The sequence below is a fragment of the Xyrauchen texanus genome, chromosome 27 (assembly GCF_025860055.1).
Source record: "Xyrauchen texanus isolate HMW12.3.18 chromosome 27, RBS_HiC_50CHRs, whole genome shotgun sequence".
Classification (NCBI taxonomy): domain Eukaryota; kingdom Metazoa; phylum Chordata; class Actinopteri; order Cypriniformes; family Catostomidae; genus Xyrauchen; species Xyrauchen texanus.
Window position 1 is genome coordinate 10,149,206 of NC_068302.1, and position 19,595 is coordinate 10,168,800.

Consider the following 19,595-nt stretch of genomic DNA (forward strand, 5'->3'; position numbering starts at 1 on the left):
TCTCTTCTATAGATATGGATTTAACCACTGGAGTCCTATGTGCTTTTTGGAGCTTTAAAGTTTTGCTCACCATTCATTTACATTTTATGGACCTACAGAGCTGAGATATTCTTCTAAAAATCTTTGATGTGTTCAGCAGAAGAAAGTCATACACACCTGGGATGGCATGAGGGTGAGTAAATGATGAGAGCATTTTATTTTTGAGTTAATTATTTATTTAAACCTAAAGTGTATAATTTCTGTGCCACTAGCTTTTGAAATTGCAAAAATAATGACTGTTTTCAAGCAGGTTTCTCTGAACATTCCTTCCTGTCTTCAGTTTCCCCAAACTCACAATATTGTTGAGCCAATGTTGCTGTGTCGGGCTAGCCAGGATGTTCAATGTTTTGATACTGCCACACTGTTAAAGGTGCATTCAGTAATTTGGGGCTAATTTAAAGTTTTACACATTAATAAATTAATTGTGTTTTTGGGAAGAGTGATCTGAAGGGTGAGATGAAGACTGTACAATTCTATAAATGTATTTTTATTATACATGGTATGGGTCACTTTCTTCATTGTGTATCGCCATGATATGACCCGTGGTGTTTCACTAAACGTCGAAGAAGCAAATACTCTTTTTATTGGCTGCCGCCTATGTAGGTGACGCGAAGAGCGAAAAGAACACAATGGAACATATTTATTATAGAAGCGGAGAAAACAGGAGATTCAGTAGCTGTACGGCTGAAGAATCGAAAAAGGTCCGAAGCAAGGCAAAAGACAGAAAGGCAAAAAACTACAGTAAACATCATAACAGTATACACAAAGTGGAAAGATTTGATGATGGAGAAAAACATGAGTAGTGATGCCGATATTTCTTCTTTTTTGTTGGACAGGTAAGACATTATTAATTGTTTAGACCACTCTTTAAAATAGTATCAGTGGAAAACTCGTACAAGTTTCCCTTGAATTATGTGTGTAGTCTACGTACGTTAGTAATGGACAGTTTTTAGCTGTGTTTACAAACGCAACTGTAAAGCAATGTGTAATTTTCTTTATCACAGCTATAGTCAAGGGGGCCCCTCTACCTCTATGAAATGGTTAATGTCTTTATTCGTTTAGTTGTTTGAACATCGATTGTTGTGGATTTTGAGTAAACCGTGACATTGATTTGCTTGGAAACAAACAAGTTCTTCAAATACAGTATTCATGGACATGCTTTTTGTCCAGATTTGGTCATCAAAAACACTTCTAATCATTCCTTTACAATAACATTCTGTATTGCTGGATAATTGAGGTTTATTTTAAGCGAAGCAGTTCTCTAATAAAGGTAATAACTGTCTTTAGAAATAACGTGAAACGTAGAGTCTCTGAAGATAATTGATTTGAGGGGCAATAATAATGTGTCCTTAACTGTATTAGTCTGTTCACTTGTATTCTGACATTTGTTTTTAGGCAAAGCAATTATATTATAGTAATAATAAATAAGTTAAGAAATTACCTCAAACCCAACATTTTCCAGATGGAAATGATATTGCAAAGCTGGCGGGGGCAGCAGAGATGATCATGCTGATCCATGTCGATAGATGGTAGTATAGTGTACTGTTGTAACACCACTGTTGTATTGGTACTTAAAGTACACGAAGAAGAGCAATGCTAACGCTAGCTAGAGAACTACTGAATGCCCCTTTAAGACTTTTTGGGGGAATCAACCTACCAGTTGCTTGCTTATTGTTGTCTCTTCAATTTAAGTTGGAATTGGAGAAAGTATTTGAAAATGTAAAAATGACACACTTTATACTCCTTTATTTTCATTTCCAATCTGTTATATGCATGCACACTGTCCTTTGGAGATTGTGTGTGAGGCAATGTACTGGCGATGGGAGGTTTTACGAGACATTCAGGACACCAGTGCGATGACGTAAATGTATTTAATAGCTATTTACAGTTTATGGCGTGGATATGTCTTATTCTTTGACTACTTGCAAAGTTTTTTGTGATTCAGCGTCCCACTTATTTTCACTCCCCGGTGATGAGAAAATAAGGCCAAAATAACATTTGTGTTCAGAACATTCTCACCATTCAAATTCATCTCTCAACACAATGAATTTCCACGTAACGCCAGGCCTCTAATCCCATTCAAAGTTTTCAGTCGCAAATAAAAACAATGGACTTTGTTAGTTTGTTAGTTTAACTTGTCCAGCTAATTTCTCAAACGTGTCACACACACCGCCGGGTCCATTAGTGCCGGACGCATTCTTGAAAAAGCCGAATCCTGTAATGTTTGGCTTCCCTTCCATTATCCCATTCTCAGGGTACGTTTTTGAACCGTGTAGAGGTGAGAAGGCTCCTGACCCCTCAGACCCTCGACCTGGTCCACGGCCATAATACGAAGCTCCTCTTTGGACTTCACCCAAACCTCACACAATCATTGGAGTTGGATACTGTTTGCTTTTCTCATTGTGTGGTGAGCTTTCCTGTTTGCTCTGCTCTAAAACAACACAGATGATCGAACATGTTTTGAAGAAGGCCCACTGGTGTTGACAACTCAAGAACTCGTTGTCGCATTACGAATAAAGGTGATCATAGTGATGAATGATGAGATCAGAGGGTGGAACATATTAACATTTGGGCTCTCTGCTATATTATTAAAAACACCATTAAAGCAGTTCATATGACTCGTGCATTTTATTCAGAGCCACTTAAAGATGTGTGATAGCTCTGAGAATCACAAAAGGCTGTGTTTAATAAGTAAATATATAAAATGCACGTGCAGCTCTGACACGTCAGCGAATGGTGCTGCTCTGTTTACACACACACTCGCGGCTATTTTTATCCTTCACAGCAGTGCGCAGTATTTGAGCGCTACTTATGAACAACATCTCAGATGTAGATGCTCAATAGTTCGGTTCACTTATAATATGCATTTAGAACGGCACTCAAGGTGTATTATTTTTTGTTTTTACCAGAATTTGAATAAGAAGCGAATTAAACTACCGTGAACTTGCCTACACACAGACACTTACAGGACTTCCTGGAGAGTTCAGAATGTCAAAATAAAAGCGTGAGGGTTTATAAGTTAAAGGTGCATGATTGAGATATATTACTATTATAATATATTATTATTATTATTATTATTATTATTATTATCATTTGTTTAAAAATTATAATAATATTTAAGTTGAATGGGTTCCAAAAAATGTCTGTTTGAATGAAAAATGACCTAATAACTTACAACTAAAAAAGAAAAATAGATCTCAAGTCCAGATGCAAGTTGAAAAAAAAAGGCTTCTTTTCTACTGATGACTTATACTGGAATTACTGTTAATTTTGCTGATACATTATCCAGCATAATCAAGTGTTTCTTAATAATCTATACATTTATATTGAATTAATGTGTAGTTAGAGGTTTGAGTTTCTTTACATATTAAAGAGCACACTCAATTAGTTCCACATAATAATGTAAAGATATTCTAAACTGATTATGCAAAACAACAACACTGGTAGGATCGGTATCGGCCGATACTGAGATTTCCGATAATGGATCGAAAGAGAAAAAGTGGTATCTGTGCATCCCCAGTATTCATATAGTGTATTTGTGCTGAAATGGATTTAAATAATTTTTTAGAGAAACCATTTTAACCAACCAAAAAAAAAAAACTAGTAAAATACATTACAAATTGAGTTTACTTTCTAGTCTATTAAATAATCAAGGCACGTTTCCTACTCACAAAATGACCACAAGAATTATTTTAATATTTTTTACTAATTTACACAATTATAACAATAAATGGTAATGAACAGCAATGTTTATATATATATATATATATAAACATTTTTGAGTGATGCAAACAAATTGTTCAAGCAAAGATTTAACATTTATACAGAAAATAAATCAAACTTAACAACTAAAGGGGTCATTCAGACCAAATGTGTTCAAACATAGCATAATGAATAGTAACTTTTAGCGGCCAAGCATGTTTGGAACTACGAAAATAAGCAATTAGTTAATCAAGAGCGATGTAAATGTAACGCACTCCGCTCATTAGCTGTGTGCTATGAGTGTGTGTAGTATACCACAGAAAACAGAGCTGCGCACATACAAAAGGCAAAGTGAGCAGCACGTGCAGACTATTTATTTCATTAAATCGCAGCCCTTGCGGTTTAATAATAGTCATATCACAATTTCGATTTTATTTTGATGAATCGTTCAGCCCTTGTCTCTACTGCGTCAAACATTCTATAAACAGCTGTGCGCGTGCGTGAGAGTTTCTGTCAGAGGAGCTTCAGAGTGAACACAATCAGTGCTCTGTTTTCATAATACTTGTGGTATGTGTGAGCAGAAACAAATGTTTTATTTAGCCCTGTCTGTTCCTTCCACCATCTCTCTCTCTCTCTCTTTCTCTCTCTCTAGCACTCACTCACTTTCTCTCTTTCTGAAATGATGTGTCATGACAGTGAAAGGCTAGTTAAAATGGTAGCAGTGTGTGTTCAGCCTCTCTTAGCACAAGCCCTTATTGAGCTGCATGATCAAATTTACACTGAAGCAAATATTTATTTTCTCTTTTGGCCTCAAAGTACTGAATTCAATTATTATAATTTTTTTTAATCCCATGTTTTAAAGTCACACCTGTGCCCTGTTTTGTAATCTTGCTATGTCTGTGTTAAGTTATATAAACTTGTATAATTTGTGTAGCCATTGGCGTCAACTCCAATATAGTGGACACCATAATAATCAACACACTGGTAGAAGGTACCTGACTTTGTGCCTGACATACTGGTGAGGCCTTTAACGCCTTAAGCACCTTGTGTAATAATCGTACGTTATGGTCACATCTCAGATTGTCTGTTTAATGTAGACGCAAAACTGGTCTGACACGTTGCAAGTTTGCGGTCATGTTGTACGTGCACATGAAAATAAACAAAATGAGAAAACTGTTCTGAAAACCAAAGCTCCTAGAATAGTAGTACATTATAAATATACTGAAGTACTAGCTACTTTTTAGAAGTTACTTTTGTTGTGAATTCTTCTTGGTCCAAGTTCATATATTCACTTTTTGCTCTTGTAGCTCACATAGCTTAATTTTTGTGAATATATCTTTTTGTTAGTAGACTCATTGCAACAGCTATGGAGTGTATTGTAGTGTATGCATATGCTTACACTTGCACACCTTTTACAGCAAACTTCCAGTCATCCATTTAACAGCTTGTGTGAATGTACAGTTGTACATGGTTATTTCCATACCACAGTGTATATATTGAGCATATGGACTGATGAATGCTTTTGGAAGGGACGTGCTCAATGATTGTAAAGCTGTTGTGTTGCTTCGCAGCTAATAAACAAGAGTGGACATCAATAGAGTAGCAAATGGGCTCTCCATGCTGTCCTATCCCTGTTTGATGGACTATTTGTTACCTTAAAAGCCAAATCCATCCATCAACCCTGCTCAGACCTTGGAATCTGTCAATTGTTCGGTTAAACCTTTGCCCCGTCTCTCTGTTTCTCGTACACTCATTGAAGCTCCTCCATCCTTCCTTACTAATAATTCTTTTGTGCACAAGAGTGTGTTAAGAGGACCGTGAGCCTGGTCTTAATAGGACCACATTGCCATGGAGATGTGTGCACTCTGGTAGGTTGACCTTTGACCCAGTTTTTAGTGTTGTCAGGCAATGAATGGATGCACAAGGAAGGCGCGCAGGTCACAATAGATGTCCAGTGAGAGCAGGAGAACCCTGTCAGAGGCACTTAACTTCACGTAGTCCAAAGACCGAGGAATTCTTCAAACATGGCAGCCATTAACCTAGAGGTAGATACATACTTCAGATATAGCCGCCATCAGCCTTGTGCTAGGAATTCTGCTGACCTTGAGAAAACTGTTGGGAGTCTAGCTGTAGACTAGCTTTAGGGTTCTGAATAAATTTCTGTCCATTCATGCAAACATAAAAGGATGTTTTTATTGAAAATGATTACAATCGTCAAAGCCGTGGCCTTGCGTTACTGTGGCGGAAACACACCTTCATATTCAAGGGGGCGATGGGTACCTTTCAATGTCTGTGCCATTAAACTGAATGTTATTAGTCAAGTAGTTGGCTGTAAACCTGTCAACATTTAAATTACTTTTGTTTGTTTTGCAAGGCTGGCCTTGAGAGTAGTTGACCTGAAAGAAAGAACGGACTATAGAAGCAGACGGTTTATACAAATTTTGGCAATAATACACTTGATAATGTTGCACTTATTTGCATTCTGTCACATTTTGGAACAGTAGTTGAACCAAAAGAGAGAACTTTATGCTAATGTCAGCTATAATACACTTTGTCGTGCAGTAAGAATGCAATGCATATTTCGTTTGGAAACATTTTGGAACACACCGACATGTGAAATTGAACCTGTGTAGCTAATATATTGTTTTCACGTACTTGCGTAGAATATGTTTTGGTCTTAGAGTTTTGTTGTTTTCTCCTACAAGCAGGTTAGTTAGTGCTAGTTAACTCTTCCACGGATCGACTGTTAAAATGAGCCATGTTGCTCAATTTGGAGACGTGAGATTGAATCAGTCTTAGACCATTTGCCCCTTATTTTTCGTCATATTTTACTGTTCTCTTTCTACAGTTTCTATCAAGAAAGGTGGCAAATTAGATCAAATGAATTGGTGTCATACAGATGAAATGCTGATATGAAGAGGTCTTGCAAGGTTACTAGTTACCAGATTATCAGATTTGCACTTGGCAAACAGATACATACCTGAACTCAAAAACCTGCTTTGCAGTGTCTCAAAGTTTGATGTTGAGTGCACAGTAAGTAGACAAAGGCTATGCCTCAACCTTGCAAGCTAGACAGCATGTGTGGGCCTTGACAGCATTTTTGGGCATGCAGAAATGCTCTGTCCTGATTGTGGATTTTAATACTGAATAGAGTATGGAGTAACGGTTTACAATAATGTACGTTAACATGAGTTAATGGATTGTTATCATGAAATAATTTTCCATGTAGCATTTATTAATCTTAGTCAGTGTTAAATTACATTCAGTATTGTTTATTCTGTGTTTGTAATACAGAAGTAATGTTACTGTATTAACTTTTAATGTTAAAAATGTATTTGTATAGGTAGACCATTAACCAAGATGATTAACTAATGGGTGGGAATTTGTTTCGAAAATAGTTTTCCATGCCCTTGCACTGTTTTACGTTCCCTTGCATAGTTTACTATATTTACCATATTTTAACCTTTTTATATTTGTAGTAAAACCATAATAATAATACAGAAACATTTATTTGTAGTAAAACCATAGTAACCACAAGAATTACCATGGTTAATCTATAGTAAAACCATGGTTACTACATGGATACTGTATACTGCAAAGGTCTTCAACAGGGGGTGGTACCGCAGGGGGTCCACACAATTGTTTGATTCCCCTTTGTCACTCATAATAATCACTTACTCACACACGAGCCATAGCGTGAGAGAGAAGTATGTATTTGTGGTATGTGATTAAACTGCTAGCCTGGCAAACCATTCATGTAACCATTGCTCATCATGAGCCACTCAGAGCAAGGCACACATCAGTTTTAGCAGCGCTGCAGAAGAGGGTTAAGTAAACGTGTCTGCTTTGCGTTGGTCACGCTGTGCATTTGAGCAGATGACAGCCTACAATTTATTTTATTATTAGTTACTTTTTCTTTCCGAACAATAGCTCACTTGCCTGGTGTAAATAAACAGATACCGCTGAAATTATCAAGTTGGCGTACATGATCCTTAACGTTCCACACGCTCTAGACAGTGACTCTCAAATCAACATAATTAAAGGTGCACTCAGTCATTGTTTTCCTCATTACAAATTTTTTCTCAAAGAAATTAACAGTAATTTTGAAATATATCTATAAAATCATGACTCTATTTTAGTAACCTTATAGAAATTGTTTTATTCTGCATGGACAGTTTCTGTCTGTCTTTTGTGGAGGAGGTTTGGCGCAGCGAATAACATGGAAATTTTAAAATGTATTTAAAATATTGAAACTTGGCCCTAAGATGGACTCCACCAGAAATGTATCTGACTTGGGCTCAGTTGACCTGCATTGCACCTTACACCTGCATCACCTTGGTCAAATGATGGACTACACTCTTAAAATGGAATACATTTATAATAAATTAATTGCAGCCTTTATCAGCCAAATAACAATAGACATCTGTTTGCACTTCTGCATTTAATTAAGAATGTAAATTCTAAGACTTTACTCATTAATCTTACAGTTAATACAAAAGCTTTTTGTTTAAACATTGGCCCCTAACACTTTCTTAGTTTACTCATTTTAAACCATGACTTGTACTACACATAAATAACTAATATTGGCATTATATTCATGCTGTGTTGTTAAAAGTGTTCAAAACCAGACTGACTAGCTATGATCAGGCTTGGCGTCAAGCTAAAACCAGCCAACCAGCTAATGCTTAATTTATGGCTACTGTAGTAAAACCTTGGTAAATTGAAAAATGTGTTGTGAGGGAATGCAAACTATTGCGAGACCATGCAGAACTATTTCAGAAAACATTTAATCCCATCCTGTCCTCTTAGGGGGATCAATAGACTTCTGGTTTTTAGTTTATAAAAGAGTTTTAACCCTTTCCAGGGTTGTCAATTTTAAACGCAGACATGGTGCTGAAAGCGCAAATAAGTAGTCTGACTTAAAATTGTGGTCTAGCCGAGCTGTAAACAACTCACACAGCCAAAACAAACACACCTGTATGTTGAGCAGACTTGCTAATGTGGCAGAGTTTACCTATGGGAGCGTGTTGCTGTCTAGCTCAAGTTGCCAAGAGGAATGGTGGAAATTACAAGGGGATATGGATCTATAGACATCCTGACTAACTTAAACCTGAGAAGTAAGACCATGTATTTATATACCAAAATATAGCAAATCAGAGAGCACTTATTTATGGTTTAACTATCCTTTTAACACTTGGGGTTGCATGTCTTTGAATGGCAGACTCTTTCCCCAAGACACTATCATTGCTCAAGTTTAATCTCTTAAATTCAGTTACATAACACAAGATCTGATGAAGCATTGTTGCAGTGCTGCATCAGGCCCACCCAGTTTGAGTGATAGTTCACCTCTCCCTCCAATTAGCATGATTACATCTCTCATTTGCTTAAGAATTACTTGTATAATTGTGTAATTACCCTCAACGCATTGAAGCAGAAGAGCTCGGTTTGAACTGGGCGGGCTGGTCTCACCTCTATTGTGTGCTGTAGCTGCTGACTACCTGTGTAGTCAGGTTGGACTAACAGTAGGTGTCAATGGCTTGTATTAAGCTGGTGGCATGTTCTGACAATGGGAAGTCATGCAGGGCAGATCTGTGTGTGTGTTATCAGCGCTGGGCTGCTCAGATTGAGAGATGTGATTAACACTAACACACTAGCCACAGGGAGGCCCATTTGGGTCCACCATGGGGTCTTAAATAAAACAGACCACACACTGGGTGATTGGCATTATCCACTGGCACTGACTGCATGTGTGGAGTTGAACTGAGCTGTGGTTATGAATAGGATTGCTCTCTTCAGACATCTAATCTTGAGAAGGCTTAAATCAGGGTTTTAGACGAGTAGGATTGTACTAGAATTTAACCAACGCAGAGCTCCAGACTGCGACTAACATGGTTGCAAATGCGACCAAAAATAATTGATTGCGACAATTTAAAATCTAGTCTGGTTGTGAGTTCATATGCGGTTTCGTCAGATATCATCTTGTGATTTTCTTTTTTTGGAAAACATCTTTAGTGCATGTCTCGTGCCTCTTTTCACTGTAACAACAATCCCAGCGTGAGAGAGTCTTGAACAAATCTCTTCTGAACCGGGGTTTTCATGAATCAGTTAAAAAGAACTGAGGGACTGCCTAATATTGTGTAGGTTCCCTTATGCCACCAAAACAGCGCCATTTTATTCTTCACACCACAATTGTACAGAGCATTATGAGTAGACTTTGAAATAAACTAGGGATGTCCCAGTACAAAAACCGATACCATCAGAATGTCGTAATGTAAACATTCAGAGCACAAATTAAAATCGCGTTATGTCCTTCTATGTTATTAAACCGCAAAGACTGCGATTTAATGAGATAAATAGATCGTTTGCATGTGCTTCACGCTGTAAATATGAGTGTTGTGAAAATGTGGAGCCTGTGTTGTGTTGACATAAAGACATAAAATACTCATAACTTTAAGAGCTCGTTGAGTCATACACAGAAAACACCATCATGAGCATTGCGTGCTCTGTTTGTAGCAGATGACAGATTGCTAATTCACTTTTTAGTGCAAGGCATTAACAGACTACATATTTATTTAATTAAATAGCAGCCTTTTGTGGTTTAATAATCACTTTGAGTCACATAGCGACCGGCTTTTCCAGAGAGGGAAGCTACCATCATAATGTCTGAGTAACTTGGTCATAACAACACAGAAACACTTCAAAATAAAAGCAAAAAAAAGGGGAAAAGTATGACAGAAATAGACCACTACTGTATAGTTATGTAATATTCACTGTAATACTATAAATAATAATAATAATTAGTTATTATTAGTATTATTATAAATCAATAGTAATTGTATTATATTTAAGCTATATCTCACATCTATTTCTTTGAAAAAAATATCTCTAATGTTTTATTTTGGATTGTGCTGTAATGTTCTGTATAAAATCACTTCATTTGATACAAATAATACAATATTATGTTGAAAATTTATTGTTATCCTTTCATTTGATTAAAGTTTTAAGGAGTTCATTTAGTAACACCATTTTGATGATGAAATTGAAATAAATAGTTTATGGAATTCAGAAAAAATAAAACAAAAAAAGGTTATCGGTGAGTGCCAAAAAGAAAGTATTAAAAAAATGGACATCCCTAAAAAAAAAAAGAAATAATTGTAATATTTATTGTGTGAAAAATATTTCTATACATTTTTCAAATTTACACTAAGTACACTAGTGTTTTTAAATTAGTATACTTGTTATCCAAGTTGACAAAAGTGTCAATGAACAGCATGCTTGAGATGAAATATGAGACAAATGATGTTTGAAGACTTGAGATATACTGGAAATGACACTCTGGTTCAAATTTCCAGAACATATTAAAAAGGACAAATATTATGTGATGCATGTGCATACATTGCTGGACAGTGTTAGACAAATGTACTATACTAGAGTGTGTGTGAATTTGTTTAAACAGGATTTCACATTCTTCGGAAAAATAAAGATGGTGAAAGTTTCTAAGACCATTTTAATGTGAAACTAAAAACCTATAAAAATAAATTGACAACCCCTGGGACCTAAACACGCCCATAGTTGAAGAAACACCCTGTAACAACATAATCTTGGTATTTTTGCTAAAACTATTTACCATGTAATGGAATTTTTTTAATTACTATTTCTTTTTAAGTGCTTAGGCTAAAACTGGAAACAGTTTGATTCCATCATCACCCAGACATTTAGACTTTTTAGCCTAAAAACTCATCTTCCTTAAGGGAGCGACACAGATCTTGAGAGTCCAAAAGCATGTCAGCCACTCATTACCTCGACAGCAGAGCTGCAAGTTTGTCAGGACGATTCTATTTGGTTGCTGTTGGCAGCCACTGCACTCTCTCCCTCTGTAACAAATATCCCTCACATCTGCCTCACAGTATCCCTGGCAGCGCTGCCTCGTCTCCTCCGAGCTGACAAAGCCTCCTGGCCCCCCCGTTTGCCGCTCTCTCCATGAAAGGAGACGAACAATTGGACTCTGGCGCTGGCACCTAGCGGGCCCTAGAGCATATGCCATATTCTGTCTGTTCACCAAACCAAAGGGCCCGGTGCTTGGCTTTTCTCTTGAAAATTCTTCGCCACCTTTTGTCGCATCTGTGTCCTCACTCTCATTACGAGAGTGATCGACTGATGTTCGGTCCGATCTGTTGGAGGCCGATTCAGAAAGCTGGAAGACAATTAGAGAGGAGAGAGAAATGGATCAGATAGCTCTGCGACAGGCTTGAAGCTGAGAGACTCTTATGTAGGATAAGGATAGAGGAACCCAGTGCATAGAAGGCATGTGCAGCTTTACGAGAAAGTCCAATTCAACTGTTGAAAACTGTCTAGTTTCCAAATGCATCGGAAAGATTTGAACGTATTCAAACTGCAGCCAAAACATATACAGTATATTCCATATATTCATAATTATCAAATAAACTATTTTTCCATCACAAAATATAGTTCATGAACATAACTGTACACCATTTACGATTTCCAAGCAATGTAGTTGCGTTGCGGTTGTACCTGTTGGCTCTTGTCAATTAAAACCAATAGTTACGACTCTAAATTATAACTGGATGAGCTTCAATGTTGTTGTAAAATGGCAATTATGTGCATGACTGTCATTCTATAATAAAGTGCATTGTTTGTCGTAGCCTAATAATAAACGGCTAAACATCTCTTACCTTTAGTAAAAGCACTGGAATGCACAGCCTCTTTTGGCTTATTGCTACATTTTCCAAAAGCTTCTAAAATGACTCGTAATTATATTTTAGACTTGTAATCTGTTTTATGACCAACATTAGTTGTATATTGCTACATAGTGTTGATGTAATTTCTCAGGTTCATTTGAAATTTAAAGTGCTTCTCAGAATAGACAACAAAACATAATTTGAAGACGTTATCAATGCACTGGTTAAAAAATTGTTGCTGTGCTACATTATTTGTAGCCTCTACAATTTGTAACACAAGCTCATCTCATTGTTTTGTTTGGTAAGCGCTCATCTCCTTTTCCTCTTCACTTCCTCTGTCTTGGTCTATATTTTATGTTCTCTCCAGCTTTAAGCTCAACTCAAGGGCACCTGCAACGCATTAGCAGTGCCTGAAGTGTACTTTAAAATGTAATTGGCAAATTGAGTTTGTGTGTTTTCAATCCCTGTCATTGTAAACGCTTATAACAGGATCGCAATGAAGAAATGCTCACTCTTGTTATGTCCAAAGCACTTTTCAAATTGTACCCACCCTTGTCTTTCGGAAATAAATTATGCTGACCAGTTTGAGGGGCTTTTTGCTGCTGGTCCTGTGTGCCAGCTTGAAGACAGTTTTAGTGGGGCAGGGCCAGACCACAGTGGTGTAGTCGGCACCAGTGTTTGGGTAGAGCTTAAGTGCTACATGGACAGGATGCCAGTGTATAACAGCCAAGGGAATTGTTAGGTTGAGTTGTTGAAAATAGTATGAAAGCCAAAAAAAATTGTATTACATTTTTTATTATTATTATTATTTTTTTTTTTATGGGAGTAAACTTTGTGTCGTGGTTGTGAAGTTAGGTGGTGATGGTTTTCCTCATCTTGGCTGGAAACATCCTAGCTCACTCTGAGTCACATGTGAAAAAGTTAAATGAAACCTTTGAAGCCAAGTGCTAGATAGAGACAAAAATGCTGAAACAGCCTTACTGTTGCTCCAAGAGATCCACATAAGCTTAATGTTTAATAAGTTGTGGATTAAGTTTGTGAAGAGATCCAGTCTAAAGAGCCATTGTTGTTTGAAGGTGTTTATTTAACTTCCACATATGGCAATTTTAGACTCCATGAAAGTAAAATTTACTTTCTTAATAGTTGTCTCTGGTCTTATTGCGCACGATTCATTAGTGCATGTTATTAGAAAAAAAATCGGAATTTTGTATAATTATTGTTTTACATTTTTTTGCCGACAAAATCAAGGCTGTGCGGGTGGGGAAAATATTATTAACCCATAATATCACATCCTATTTTCATGTCCAATTTTCACAGTCAAATAAAATTCTGATGGATAAAATCATGTCCCTTCCTACATTATTTGTGCTGAATATTTTGTTTTACTTGAAAATGTCCTGACCATATCTTATTTAAATTGTATTATTATAATTTAATTTGAACTTTAGTGCTTCCATAATGATAATTCTGTAGTAGAAGGTATATTGAATCCATGGAAGTCATTCATTAAATGTTTTAAGATGTTTGCAATTGTGAGAGACAGACCAAGGGATCTTTATTAGAACTATAGGTATTTTAATGACGCAATGTAATGCGTTTTATGATTTAATATATAGCACTGTGCATGATTATTTTGGCCTGGATTCCTTTAGTTGGATCATAGATGACCAACTATATAGAGTAGTAATATCAGCCCTCTGTTTCTTTTTAGCAGTTGTGTGGACCCTGTATTATTACCATGACATTCAGCTTTAGGCTTGTATGTGTGAGGGATAGTTGAAGGAGATGACTGATGTCAGCCCCAAGAATTTCCTCTCTTTTGGATGGGAATAAGGGGCCCCCTTAGCCCCCTCCGAGTCACCCAGCTGTCAGGAAACAATACCCTTGGCCTGTTCAGACAGAACTCATTCCTGAAAGTGTTTTTTTTTTTTTTTCTCTCTCTTTCGCTGGCCCTCCCACTCCCTCCCGTTTTCCTTTTGTGCTATAATGTCTTTTCCATTTTTAACCATAGTCATGTAAACTTCCTTCCTCCAGAACTGCGTTTGAAAGCAAGGTCGAAGCTGTAAAGGTTAAATAGTGCACGAGATCCATATTAATTCATTAGTCATCATGGGCAGAGTTGAAGTCTCTTGTCAACACAAGGCTAGTCAGGCTGCAACCGACATCCAAGAATTCTCAAATAGTTTTATATGGGAATTTATAGGATCTGATTATGATATTTATCAGAGGAGAATAAATGCATTATATTCTTTATTGTATAATAAAAGCAAGAAAAAGTATATGAACCCTTTGTAATTAGCTGGTTTTCTGCATTGATTGGTCATAAAATGTGATCTTAACACAAGTATAGACAAACACAATGTGCCTAAGATAATAACACACAAACAATTATAATCGTATTGAACACATCGCATTAAACATTCACAGTGCTTGGTAAAAAGTAATCGAACCCTTGGATTTAATAACTGGTCAATCCTTCTTTGGTAGCAATAACCTCTAACAAGCTTTTCCAGTAGCTGCGGATTCCTGGTGTGAACAGCTCTCTTGAGGTCATTCCACAGCATCTCTTATTGGGTTAAGGTCTGGGCTCTGACTGGGCCACTCTAAAAGGTGTATTTTCTTTTTTTAAGCCATTCTGTAGTGGATTTACTGCGATAATTAGGATCATTACCCTGCTGCATTAGCCAACTTCTTCTGAGCTTCAGCTAGTGCAGAGCCACCCTGACATTGTCCTGTAGGATGTCTGGATAAACTTGGGAAATAATTTTTCCCTCTGATGATAAGCAGTGCAGGCCCTGAAGCAGCAAAGCAGGTCCAAATTATGATGCTCCCTCCACCATACTACACCGTTGGGATGATGTTAATTATGTTGATATGCAATGCTCTTTTTACACCATACGTAGTGCTGCAGGTTCTTCCCAAACAGTTCTACCGTTGTTTCATCAATCCACAAAACGTTTTCGCAGTAGCATTGTGGAGTGTCAAGGTGGTCTTTGGCAAAAATCAGGTGCACAGCAATGTTTTTATTGGAAAGCACCAGCTTCCTTTCATGGTGTCCTGCCATTGACACCATGCCTGTTTAATGTTTTCCGTATAGTAGACTCATGAACAGAGATGTTAACTATAGTTCCATTGATTCCTTCAAGTTTTTATCTGTCACTCTTGGGTTCATTTTTTTATTTACCCCTCATTGAGCATTCAACGGTGTGCCCTTTGAGTCCTCTTGGCTGGATGACCACTTCTAGGGAGAGTAGCCACAGTAGTAAATCGTCTCAATTTATAGAAAATGTGGACAGAAATCTGAGTATTTCTAACCCACTCCTCCAATCTCATTTCATTAACTGCATGCCAGGTTTGCCGACTCTAATTGGCTTTTGTTGAGCTCATTAGCCTAGGGGTTCGCATAGTTTTTGTAACCTATACTGAATTTTTTAATTATGTAATCAATATGTACAAGAACAATACAATAATTTGTGTGTTATTAGTTAAAACAGATTGTGTTTGTTCATTATTTTAACTTTGATGCAGATCAAACCTTAACACGAATTCATGTATGAATGCATGTAATTCCAAAGGGTTCACATACTTTTACTTGCCACTGTATTGCATATTAGGGCTGCACAATTACGACAAATCATTATTGTGGATTTTCCCCTCAACATTGCTTAATTGCAATTAATTATTTGAAATTACAGTGAAATACTTATTTTGTGTGGGGCATCTGCATGCCATATACCTCATGTATTGCTAATTTATACATTAGTAAATCAGGCCTACTTAATTGCGGCAGCTGTAATTGTAATCTTGATTGTTTATTTAATTAATTGTACTGCCCTATTATAAACTTTAGTAAAAGTATATAAAAGAATATATATGTAAATGTGTATACATAAATGTATTGCTTTTTTATTTTGCATTTACCATGGTCCTGGGTAGTTTATTTCTTTATTTCTCTAAACAAGAAAAAAAAGAAAAGATAAAATACATGCTCAAAATCAGAGCAGCTGGACTGCTCTTTTGTTTTTGGAGACTTTGTCTGTACTTAGTCAAATGTTGATTACACAAACAATGTGGACAATAAGCCAATCAGCATTAAGGAGAAACACAATTGGTTTAATTTAAAAAAATTGCTTCATCCAATCAGTATGCAGCAACATAAAATGATGACAATTCCAGTGTGATTGTTTAGATTGCTCATTTGGATTTTGCATGGACCGATTTGGTATTTTTCTGTTTGGGCTCATAAATTTAAAAGGAAACATTGCTTCTCTGAGTATACGGAGTATAAGTTAATATAATTGTATGGTGTTGTTTATGGTTAAAGGAAGTTAGAATGTCAAAAGGCATGTTGAGAATTGGATATCTCCATGTTAAAGGAATATTCAGGGTTCAACATTAGTTAAGCTCACTTGACCGCATTTGTGGCATAACGTTGATTACCTCAATTAATTTAATTAATGAATTTTTACCTGCCCCTCCTTTTCTTAAAAAAACAACAAAAACAAACAAACAAATATATATATATATATATATATATATGTATGTATATATGTGATAATCTGGGTTACAGTGAGGAACTTAAAATAGAAGTGAATGGAGCCAACTTATGGAGGGTTTAAAGGCAGAAATGGCAAAGCTTGTAATTTTATGTAAGCACTTTAATTCTTCTGTTAAAACTCATGTATTATTTCAGCATGTTGCGACTGGTAGCTTTGTCCACAGCGAGATCTATTTGGTCCAAAAATCCTGACGCACATAATTGTTTATTAAATATAAAATATGTTCTGATTGGATGGGATTTTTATTGGATTTGGTTTAGGGTGTTTTAAAGTTTGTGCTCATAAATTTAGGAGGCATCATTGATTTCCTGTGTGTACTTGTATGTAAAAGTTATGTTATTGTACATGTTAACAGGAAGTTATAAAGTCAACAGTGCTTCAAGGCATGAGATTTGGGCACTTTTGTTTTTTGCATAACCGATGCACCAATGAATTGTGCACAATAAGGCCTCAAGCATTAGTACAGTAAATACGGTCAACTTTGATTTAATAATGACTTGAAAGTGCTCTGCTCAACCACTTCTTCAAATATAAGTGAGAATATTAGCTTATGCAAAATCTGTTGCAATGAATTTCAGATTCTTGGGCAGCCTAAAGAAATGTCCACGCACTGCCAGATACACTGCTGTATCTGGCAGTTAAAAACTGATATATAAACCAGATGTCTGAACTGAGCTCTTGAGCCACAACTCCATTGAGACTTCAGCTATGACCATAAGTCAAAATGGGGCAAAACAAGAAATCGGAGAAAGAAATGCATTTACAAATTGCATTACACAACAGTGAATATCAGCACTTGTAGAGAGTGGTGCAATGTTTGAGCTGTCGAGACCGAAAAATCTAGTGACCATCCCATAGGGTGAGCTATGATACAGGAAGTGGTCAAAAGTGCACGGCTATTCGTTTAAGTATTATAGATGCAAGTGTTTTTTCCACAGTCCAGTTTTCCCATCTCTTTCCATGGGACTTCCTCTCAGCTACACACACACACACACACACACACACCCTCCCTCCCTCGATAGGCGCCCACAGCTGGACTCTTGTAGGAACACATTCCCTGACAAACACTGATTTCACACACAATACACACACTGTCGCAGGTGTCTGCCAGTAGAATTACTCTCCACTGACCGTTTGATTATTTATTACCCTCTACACACTCTTGCTGAGAGGCAGATCCCTTGCTAGAATATTCCGTTAAGTCTCCTCCAAGTTCAGCATTTGTTTCACTCATTCATTCAAAGTTAGTCATCAGACAAACCTGTCTAGACATACACACACTCTATTATAAAGGTGTTATTGTAAACAGGTTTGACAAAACGTGTTGGTTAGCTTTGCCACCCACTATGGTGTAGTTTCTTTGTTTTGAGTCAAAGGTTTTCCATTGAAATTTAAAATGATAATTGGGTCTTTTTTAAGTAGACTAACCTCCTGATACCAGAGCGTGACTGCTGTGTGTGTTTTAAATTTCCGTATTGATTTGTATTTAGTAGCACCTAATAAACGTTCAAAAAATGTTTTTCTAGAGCAAATAGTTTTCCTAAAAATTTATGGCAACCTTATGTGGACAGTGACACTAAGTTATGAAATTGTAAAAAATACCAATCTATAGAATGTCAGATGTTTGTTTTTTTTAATCACATTGTTTATTATGTTTCCAGTAGTGTTGGTTATTCATGTTTTTGAGAGATTACAGACATTACATCAGAAATTAGCATAATTCTGATTCAAAGTAATGTCCGGCATCATCCAATCACTGCCAACCATTTTAAAATAAAATTATATATTCTAAATATACAATTCTGAATCTATGAACTGATTAACATTGTCCTATGGCTGCCAAACATGTTGAGTGATCCAAACATCATCATCATCATCATCATCATCATCTGAAACTGAACGTTTAGTTGGATTTTAGGAGTGAATGCACTTTGCAGCATAGAGAGATGCTCCCTTGCTCCCTATTTAGTGAATGATGTAATCTCCAGCATGCTGTCTTTTTGCACTGGTCTCAGAACAGTTCTAAATATACCTTATTTCATCGTAACTCCACATAAAAAATGTTCAGGTTTTGGATGAACCAATGGATTCTAAATGTGATAATGCAATTTCATGTTAAAATTGAAAATCTGGGTCTGGGAAAAAGCATAAACGGCATTTGCAAAATATCAAATTATAGTTAGGCATAGTAAAAACTTTGCAAGATCAAATATGTTTGTTAAATGAAACCCTGGGTTATAAAAGTGCAGTTGTTGAATAAATGCCCTTAAATGTGTGTTTGGTGTCTCATCTGCGTTTTATCATTTTGTTCCACAGTATCTGCAGATGAAATGGCCTCTACTGGACGTTCCAGGCACAGCAGCTCTCAAAGACCCCCGATCCCCGACTCCTGGACATTTAGTGAGTGTTTACAAATACGCTCACACATACTAACATTCAGGCACCCCAAAATATATTTGGACACTTTCTGGTTGTCAAACGTTAGTGGAACATGTCTAATAGATAATGTGAACTACATTTGTGGATACTCTACTAGGACACCGGTTTAACTTCATACATCCACTAAAATCACCTTGGGACCAGTTGGTTTAAAGTA

General features: G+C 36.6%; 1 protein-coding gene across 1 annotated transcript in view; it reads left to right on the forward strand.

Annotated features, from left to right (window-relative positions):
• LOC127621081 (transcription factor 7-like 1-B) overlaps positions 1-19,595 on the forward strand; it is a 62,171-nt gene that overhangs the window by 22,058 nt on the left and 20,518 nt on the right. The window contains exon 4 of the mRNA XM_052094528.1: positions 19,316-19,399. Coding sequence (XP_051950488.1) covers positions 19,316-19,399 — 84 coding nt within the window. The remainder of the gene's footprint in view (positions 1-19,315; positions 19,400-19,595) is intronic.